General features: G+C 36.6%; 1 protein-coding gene across 1 annotated transcript; it reads left to right on the top strand.

The window, feature by feature from the left end:
• Positions 1-1,805: 1,805 nt before the first annotated feature.
• On the top strand, positions 1,806-6,100 carry LOC109703798 (GDSL esterase/lipase At5g45910-like). The gene is made up of 5 exons (XM_020224515.1): positions 1,806-2,302; positions 2,423-2,638; positions 2,713-2,861; positions 3,086-3,362; positions 5,546-6,100. The coding sequence occupies exons 1-5, from the start codon at positions 2,044-2,046 to the stop codon at positions 5,764-5,766; spliced, it is 1,122 nt and encodes a 373-aa protein (XP_020080104.1). The 5' UTR covers positions 1,806-2,043; the 3' UTR covers positions 5,767-6,100.
• The last annotated feature ends 4,247 nt before the right edge of the window (positions 6,101-10,347 follow it).

The raw sequence follows: 10,347 nt of genomic DNA, 5'->3' as shown, positions 1-10,347 counted from the left end.
AACATTCGTGTTCCCATCTTTCTAAAAAGATTGCGTATGATGGATTTTTTAAAACTTTCCCATCGAATAATTATTTGATCTTGTGTTAACATTATGCCATTATATGATGCTCCACATAAAAGTAGACACAGGATTCTATTCCAGCTGGCCTTGCACTAAACCTACTATATCTCATCACTATGATTTATTAGAGTTACACTACTATAGCTTGTTTCTGTTGTGCCGTAGGGTGTTGCGTTGTTGAATGTAGTAGTATCAGCCGAGTCCAATTTTAAGAAAAAGTTTTTTTTTTTTTCTTTTTCAGGTTTGTTGGAATTAAAAATTTTAAATTATAATACTTAACTTTTAGATTGAACAGTAGGTTTTTTTTAATTTGTTAAACATTATTATTCAGGACGATTATTGCTGCGGAGTAAAAAGCACCGCGCACTAAGGAGGGGCAAATTGTATCAATCATCTAAGGTTGATACCAATCATCTACTCGAAAGTGTTCACTACTTGGTCCCAAGTTAGTTAATAGAAATGGTTAAAGAGTATTAAGCATAACTTTTAGGTGCGTGTGTGTATATATATATATATATATATATATATATAGAGAGAGAGAGAGAGAGAGAGAGAGAGAGAGAGAGAGAGAGAGAGAGAGAGAGATGAGCTGGAATACTATCGATAGCAAACGGGCTTCGTTGTCATTCATTTATTTTCGATGATGGAGCCTTCAAATCGACGATCGGCACAGTTGAACATGATCTATACCATTTGAAGTTTTTAGAAATTAAATTTTATACTTTTTCGATATTATTCTCTTGTTCATTAAGTGGATGTAAAAATAAACGACTGAAAATGAATATCCTTTAAAAAATGATGATAGGAATTTTTTAATCAAGATCGAGAGTATAGATCTTATTCTAAATAGTTTAAAGAATTTTCTAACAAAAATTTAATTGATTTGGATAGCTTTAAACCGTTAAATGAAAAAACACATCATATCGACTATTAAAATTATAAATTTTAAAACCCTTTGATCATTAGGTCAATGATGTCGAAAAGATTTGAAATTTAATTTCTAGATACTTCAAGTGATATAGATCATATTCAACGGTGCCGACCGTCGATTTGAAAACTCTATCATCGAAAACAAATAAGTGGCAACGATGTCCGTTTGATACCGATAGCATTCCAGCTCAACTCTCTCTCTCTCTCTCTATCTATCTATCTATATATATATATATATACATATATATATATATATATATATATATATATATATATATATAATTTCGACATCAACAGAATCTCACTTACGACAAGTTGGCAATTAGCTGACTCAGCCTTGGTCCAGTGTTTTATACTTTTCGACCTACTAATAATAATGGCTCAACCACCAAATTGTCCAAGCTGCTCCAGCCGCCTAGAGACCAAGGGTCTTTGTGAAATCATTGCCTAAACCTGCTCTAACCGGTCAACTGTGGGCCTTAGTCACCTTACAGTCCGATCATCTCAGTATCTCAGTACAAATTGTTCCATAAATAGAATAGCGTGATCCAACTAGGTCTTGTACTTGAGATCTTGAATACCAACAATCAAATTCTTAACTAATTATCCTAATTACAGCCAGCAAGATTGGAACTGCAGATTTAAAATTGATATGAGACAATCGGAAAAAAAAATAGTAATAAAAGTAAAAAACAACTCCCAATGGTGCACCAGTTCCATGCAATGTTTCTCGGCGGTATGGTCATGGTTTAGCTGGAGCACACGAACGAATAAAGGCACCATGGTAAGGGGCAGGACTGGATAAGCAAAGATAAGAAAGTTCCAACTAAAAGGCCGTGAAATTGGTCTCATCAACGTGGTAAGCAAATTTGGGATCTTATAGATTGGCGTCATTAATACGAAGAAGCTAAAAAAAAAAAAAAAAGTTAAAAGAAAAAAAAAAAGAAAGAGAGCAGGATAGAATACAACACAAGATCAATACAAAAGGGGGTGATTACTTGCCCACCCTACGACTGTAGCGCTGAGCACACGGCATCGTCGAGTTACGCCATGGCTCTCTGTTTCCCTTCTTCAATTCCTTACTCGCTCCTCCTCTTCCTCCTCTTCCTCCTCTCCTGCTTCAATCCCTCCCATTCCCAACACTACCACGCAATCTTCAGCTTCGGCGACTCGCTCTCCGACGCCGGAAACCTCATCGCCGACGGCGTCCCCTCCGACCTCACCACCGCCCGCAGCCCCTACGGCATGACCTTCTTCGGCCGCCCCACCGGCCGCTGCTCCGACGGCCGCTTGATCGTCGACTTCCTCGGTATATATCTATACATAATTTACATTCGTAATTGTAATTGTAAGATACAGAGTGACCCTGTTGTCACGACCCGCTGAGACCGAGCCGTTTTTGTTCAACATTATTTGCATGTGTCCGTAGCTGAGCATTTCGGGCTCCCGTTGCCTCCGCCGTCGAAGGCCAGCGACCGCAGCTTCCGGAAGGGAGCGAACTTCGCCATCACGGGCGCGACGGCGCTCGACTCCCCCTTCTTCAAAGCGCGCGGGCTCAATAATAAGACATGGAACACCGGCTCACTGAGCACTCAGCTCCAGTGGTTCGAGTCGCTTAAGCCCTCCCTCTGTAGCTCACCCCAAGGTTCGAGTCTCATTCAAAATTTCTATCTCTGAGCTTCCAAAGATTGGCTTTTATGAAAATGCGCGCGCGTGCAGCGTGCGAGGAGTACCTCCGGAAGTCGCTCTTCGTGTTCGGCGAGTTCGGAGGGAACGACTACAACGCTCCCCTCTTCTCCGGCAAGACGATGGCGGAGGTGAAGACGTACGTGCCCTTCGTCGTCGACGCCATCACCAGAGGCATCGAGGTACGTCGTATACATGCAATATGATATCAGAGCTAGTCCTAAATATCGGCATATTAATTTTAAAGATTAACGAACCTGATCGATGGATTGTCACATCAAATAGGTTGTCGTGCGTTCTCCATAAATTTTAATTTTTATCTTTTGTGCCGGTACACATGGTATGATGTATCTGATGAATAGATGAGACGTAAAATTTGTGCTTTTCTTTGTCATGTGCGCGGCAGAGATTGATCAGCGACGGCGCTGTGGACGTGGTGGTTCCGGGAGTGCTTCCCATCGGGTGCTTCCCTCTGTATCTGACGCTGTACGGGAGCAGTAAAAAAGCGGACTACAACTCTCGCAGTGGGTGCTTGAGAAGGTTCAACGCACTAGCGTTTCACCACAACATGCTTCTCCGAGAAGCACTTGAGAAGCTGCAGACAAGCTACCCTGAGGCGAGGATCATGTACGGGGACTACTACACCCCCACCGTGCGCTTCGTGCTCAATCCTGCCAGATTCGGTGAGTTCTTCTGGTATTCATCTTAGTTTTTTTTTATCGTTTCTAGAAATTTCTTTTTAAATTTGTGACATTCTCATAGTTTCGTATCAAATAATGTAGAAAATTATAATAAATTTATAAATAACCGGTATGCTAGTAATAATAATTAAATTTAAATATTTTAAATCAATGATTTACACTTGATTAGGGGTGGAAACGAGCCGAGCTCGAGCAAGCTTATGTCGGCTCAAATTCGACTTGAAATTAATTTCGAGCCTAAATCTAGGCTCAAGTTCGGCTTGAAATTAATTCGAGCCGAGCTCGAGCCAGCTTATGTCAGCTTAAATTCGGCTTGAAATTAATTTCGAGCCTAAATCTAGGCTCAAGCTCGACTTGAAATTAGTTCGAGCCGAGCTCGAGCGAGCTTATGTCAGCTTAAATTCGGCTTGAAATTAATTTCGAGCCTAAATCTAGGCTCAAGCTCGACTTGAAATTAGTTCGAGCCGAGCTCGAGCGAGCTTATGTCAGCTTAAATTCGGCTTGAAATTAATTTCGAGCCTAAATCTAGGCTCAAGCTCGACTTGAAATTAGTTCGAGCCGAGCTCGAGCGAGCTTATGTCAGCTTAAATTCGGCTTGAAATTAATTTCGAGCCTAAATCTAGGCTCAAGTTCGGCTTGAAATTAATTTGAGCCGAGCTCGAGGGAGCCTAATTTCGAGTCGAGCCGAGCTCGAGCTCTAAACGAGCCGATTGAAATTCTCGACATTATATAATCAATAGTTTAATTTTTATAGAACATTACCTACAATTTGATGTAACATGTCCAATAGTTCAAAATACAAAATAATTACAAGAAATGTGAGCTAGGATGACTGCGGGTGAGGGTCTGAGAGAGAGAGAAGAGAGAGAGAGAGAGAGGGGAAAAAAATTAGGGATTTGGGAATTTGAATGTTATTATGTTTTAGGATTATGTGCAACAATAAAAGTCTGAAAGAGAGAGTGTGTTATGTAAATTTAGAGTTGGGCTCAATTGTACGGTTGTACTTGTTGGGTTTTTTTTATGGGCCAACAATAATGGCCCTAATTAAATTAAAGCCTATATATAATTAAAATACATTATATATATATAAGAATAGGCTGGAATACTATTAATAGTAAAACGCTCTTTTTGCTATCAAGTTTTTAACTCTTAGATAAAAAATTGTAAGGTTAGGATGATATTAGTCGGTTAGAGTTGAGTGGTCCTCCTAGGGTTGAGTGGTCTCTACTGGGTTATAGTATTTAATCCAATGATTAGAAATAATGAAAAGAGTTGATCCAAAGGCTAAAAAACGGGTAGCAATAATAAGATTTTGCTACTAATAGTAGCCCAGTCCAACTATATATATATATATATATATTCAAGCTTTTCGAGCCTAATTCGAACGAGTCGAGTAATACTCAAGTTCGGCTTGAAATGAATTTCGAGCCTTTTATTTTATTCAAGCTCGGCTCATTTAATTTCGAATCGAGCTCGAGTGAGCCGAATATCGAGCCGAACACGAGTCGAACGTGAGCCGGGTCGCTCGTTTGCCAGCCCTACACTTGATGAGCCACAAAATTCAAAAACAGGTGGTAAATGCCCCGCTTTTCTGTGTACATGCACCTTTCCCAATGCGAAAGTTAAGCATATAAAATGGTTCTTCTCTTGACATGTTGCCGGGGTTCTATTCGAGACAAACTATGCACATGGGTTGGTCCCTGTGAAAAAACGGGGCTATATTTTATATGTCTCGTGCGTAAAAAAAATTCTGCATATGTCTTAAATGAGTAGCGGGTATTAAATTATCTAGTGTCTGGAGAATAGAATTGTCTATATTTTGTATGTCTCGTGCGTAAAAAAAAATTCTGCATGTCTCAAATGAGTAGCAGGTACTAAATTAACTAAATTATCTATTGTTTGGAGAATAGAATTGTCGAAAATTACTTTAGGTTTTAGCAGACTAGTTAATCATGCTGAATTTGAGTAGAATCAAATGCCGCTCAGAAGCACCAAATTTTTTGAACAACTTTAATCACTTACTATGGTCGGGCATCTAATCATGGCCGACGCTGCAACTCGTGCATGGGGCCCGCTTCAATTTGTATCGTATTGAACGCAATTAAATGTTCGATATGTACATCAACAGCGCACTTTCCTTTCTAATCATTTAGTTGTTGTTACAGGATTTCACAACGGAGCACTTAAAGCTTGCTGTGGAGCAGGAGGGCAGAGCTCATACAACTTCAACCTGGATGCCAAGTGCGGTGAAAAAGGCGCCAAGGCGTGTACTAACCCGTCCTCCTATGTGAGCTGGGACGGAATTCACTTGACCGAGGCGGCTTATCGCTCTATAGCTAATGGCTGGCTCAAAGGCCCCTACGCCGACCCACCGATTCTTCGGTAGAGTTGCAATAGATCTGTACTTACGGTGCCACATTCGATTTTATCGTCGAACGCAGAAAAGTTGTACATATTATTTATTGAAGTGTTGTACCCTTTGTGTGCCTGTGAGAATGGTGGAGTTTACGTTGTCCGATTCTTTTGTTCTCCTTGTGGAATTGATTCATACCATCATATGTACTTTAAACTTTTTACTGACATTTTGGATGTATTCTTCGTATTTTAGTGCAACACCTTTGCCCCCATCACAAACCTTTGTACATTCTTTATGTCTTTTTAACTTTGTACCTACATAAATAATAATATATATAACAAGCAAAGGAGGGGGTTTTTTTTTTCATTATAAAGTTTCTCTCTTGTATGTATGTCTCCAGATAAACTAAATTTTGGGTTCATGTAAATGTTAGTGTTAACAAGATCCACTAAATTATTTATACTGCAACAGTTGGATCGAATTATTGAATTTTTCAAGCGCAAAACAACAAATAAACATGTTGAAACATAAACATGTGAGTGATGCAACTTGCACAGTTTTAAGAAAGCTGCGTATTTAAATATTTTTTAGCGCAAATCCAGTTTAGTACTCAACTTTTCGTTTTTCATAATTGAGTCTCTCTAACTTTTACAATCATTGTTTTATTATTTTATTAGACACAAATGTCCATGTAATTGCAATTCTGAAGTATACCGACTTTCAATACATCTACAAGGTCTAAAAATCACATAACAGTTATAAATTGATTCGGTGTGTATTGTCCATCTTGTCAAAGAGAGTTGATCATAGGTATAAGATTGAAAAAGGACATGAAGGATGGGGAGTCAATTATAAGAAAAATTAGGACTAAATTAAANTTTTTTCTCTCAGACCTATATAAATTAAAAATTCCAAGAGTTTCGACGATAAAGAAGATTACCTTTTTGTTTATTATTATTATTATTATTATTATTTTAAATTGATAGATAAATACTTCTTTGCTATCGTAGTAATTTTAATCATATCTCAGGTGCACCGCGTCACCCATCTATCATAAAGTCTGTTAATTCAATATATATCAATAATTTTAAAATTCTAACTTTTTATTTTGTTTGATATTATTTATATTATATTTAATAGATTTATTAAATAACATGCTGTCTTTAAACATATATTATGTGTAAAAGTCTCATCTAAATACAACGTAATCTGCGCAAGTTTAAAAATGGACTATACAACGTTTGAGCATCACTAAAAACGAAAGTACACATTGCACCGAGAGAGGGTTACGTAAAATAACACGCTGCCTTAGAAGTTAATTATAATTAAACATATACTAAATATCATATGCCAAAGATTATAATATTCGTTAAACTATACAACCAGTAACAAAAGCACAAAACTTTGGATAATTTCACCAACATTACTTAAACTGGTTACAGCCCGGAAAAGGAAAGCAAAAGTACTTGAAGCAAATTAATGATGTGCAGCCACCTAGTACTAACCATCCAAGTTTAAACCTACGACTATTTAAGGTTTTTATACTGGGAACCATTAATTTAATCTGTTTAAGGGAAAACGTTAATGAAGAGGTTTATTAGTTTTTTAATTTACCGGTTAGTTTAAGAGTTTAAATTCAAGATTGACTCTTAGTCGTCTTGACATTACAATGCGTTTTGTTAATTGAATGATGAGGCTTTTGTTGAATTATAAAAAAAATGTAATTAAAATATAGGTCATCAACTAAGTCTAGATCGTGTCCTCTATGAAATCTTTTAATTTATTTAATACGTCTCTCAACCTTTGACTCGTACGATTATTTTATAATCAGTAGATACTGTATAACGTCCACTGTACAGGACACTTCAATCGTATTTTTCTGTTACGTTTGTGATATTATTAGGTTGATGATGCCACCTGTTTTCACCCAAAATATTATTAGGTTGATCGTGATTCTTTTTTTAACGGATGGCACCTGTTAGAAAACTTTTCTCCAACCAGTCCTATATTGTTAATAAAGAACGCACCACGACTCGAGCTCTGACATCTAGTAAACGATCATATCACACAACAATCGTCCAAAAAAGAAAAGAGCGTGGAACCCCTCACGGAGCGGATGGGAAAATAACTTCTATAGTTGTAGTAGATCTTCACCGACGATCTCTCCGCGAGTGTTTCGCTGCCAGCCTTCCGAGATTGTGATCACCGCCGGTGAACCACCTACCAGAACGCGCTATCCTTATTGCGATAGAAATATTTAGATGGGTGACTATAAAGAGATAGTCGGATAGCATAGCCTCACAACCGTTTTCTCATGACCCGGCTCGTGACATTTCGACCCACTGCTCATATAGAACCAAACCTAGATCGGAACTGAAAACAACAAAAACAAAAAGAATCAGGAAAAAGTGCTTGGAAATAGAAAAACGAAAAGTCGGGAAGACTCCAGGACCGACGGAGTGGAATACATCGATTTAAATAAACGAATTATTTACTTCGTTCATCGCACGATGAAGAAAGAGTTTTTTTTTTTTTAAATTTTTTATTTTTTTAGGTTGATGATGTGGAAGGATTAATTTGTTGTTAAAGGGTTCGTTGCACGTAAGCACTAAGTCGTCGTCATTATCGGGTTAGAATATGACACTCTTTAAGAAAAAATAAACATGGTCAGTAAAATCCATTTTAAACATCACTAAGCTTGGACGTAAGCCATACTATACTATGTGAAAGTTTATGAGGACTTCGGTTTTTGACTTTTTCCCGGCTGGTTAAATCCGGGAATGACTCCTCTTCCTAGTCCGGATCAAACTAATGTAAGCCCGACTTGGTTGATGAGTCCAGCTAACCCGGCAGAACCTGACCCACGTCCCGCTTTTATTAACCATTAAGGAGATCTTATAACAGTTTAAATATTGAAAACTCTTAGTTTTATTTTATTTTGAGCGTAATTTCAAATTTTTGATCGGTCGGTTAAGTATGGATACATTCTGGAATAAATCTACGGTTTTTATTCAACAGACTATTATCAAGACTTACTTTTAAAGAGATCGATCGTACTAACTTTTCATTCTTAATTAAAAATGAAGAATTTTATAGAACTATAAATACTAAACTATACTATGCTATCATATAAAATAGAAGTTATATTAAAAATACTATGAGATGAAGTGTCTCCCAGTGGATAAGATCTCATCGATGAGATCAAGATTACAGCATCAACCTAATTCTCTAGTAAGTAGTATCTCAATGAGATCAAGATTACAATATCGGCCCTATTCTTTAAATCTGCATAATTTAGAGTATATATATATATATATATATACTAATAAAGTTTAAGACTTTTACAGTGTTAAAACAAGGTTTTGTTTTACCGATCTTCAAACTGATCTAATATATAAGATAAAGTTTATAAACTGGTGTGAATATAATATCATCTTTTATGAAGAGCATTTATCTTACAAAATCACTTATTGAGTAACTGTAAGTTTATTTTTAGATTTACATTATCGATATGTTTAGGTTTTATAACGAATTATTATCGTAGTTTAAATCCCTTTGAAAAAAAAAAAAAAATAAGAAAACCGTCCACGAGGTATGACACCACCCTCCTGTATATATAGTGGAGTAGACGTTCGACACGGGTGTTAAAAAGAAAAAAAAGAAAAAAAAAATTACTTCGGTACAGCACATCACCACAACCTAATGGTTGATACAGGACAACACGGTCTACTGATCTCCTCTTAGTCCTTCGTAATAGGCAACGACGAAAACATGAAACTAGACGACTTTGCGTGTTTCGATGTCGTAAAAATTGGGATCAGTAGAGGGGTTGCACGTAGATACTGGGAATTGAAACAGGATGGTACGAAAAGGAAAAAAATGAAAGAGAAAAAAAAAGAAAAAAAAAAAAAAATGAAAAAACAATAAACCGACTCGTATTTGACTTTTTTTTTTTCTTTTTCTTTTGGATGAAAAAGACTACCCATTTTATATGCTAGCTTATGCAATTAAATTCGTCAAATCTTCTTCTTTTTTTTTTTGTTGATAACAAAGAGAGGAATAGGCCCTCGAATCATGAAATAAGTTTCAAAAGAATTATATCAATGGAAATAACAATAGTTTTATTGGTTAAAAATTATGAAAAAGGCAATATCTCATTTACATAAATATGACCAGTTGGCAGAGATATGTAGTAACGGAGACTATATAACTGATACAAACCATAAGATTTTAGGTAAATATAAATACACGAACAAGGTTTAAAGTGCAACAGATAAAAGTCTGTTAACTAACATAAAATATTTAATTAAAAAGTGAAAAAGACAAAATTGTGAAATGAGAACAACACAAGAACCACACGTACATTTGCCAAAACCACACTCCACGTGATGCTCGTTGTGGAAAACCATAATGGACCTAATTTTTAGGTCCGTTGATGTTACTGGATTTGGCCTAATTATTTTCTTGGCTTGGACTACAAGGAAAAGTTTGGTTTTGAGAAATTCTCGATCACACATTTTGTTTTGCATAAAACTGTTTTATTCCCATTCATAGAACAAGTTTTAACACTTCGTTTTAGAAATGAAGGATTATAATGCTAAGTTTTGCAAT

Source organism: Ananas comosus, unplaced genomic scaffold (assembly GCF_001540865.1).
Source record: "Ananas comosus cultivar F153 unplaced genomic scaffold, ASM154086v1, whole genome shotgun sequence".
NCBI classification, from domain to species: Eukaryota; Viridiplantae; Streptophyta; class Magnoliopsida; order Poales; family Bromeliaceae; genus Ananas; species Ananas comosus.
Note: the sequence above shows the minus strand (reverse complement) of the source record. Positions and strands in the feature narration are given on the sequence as shown.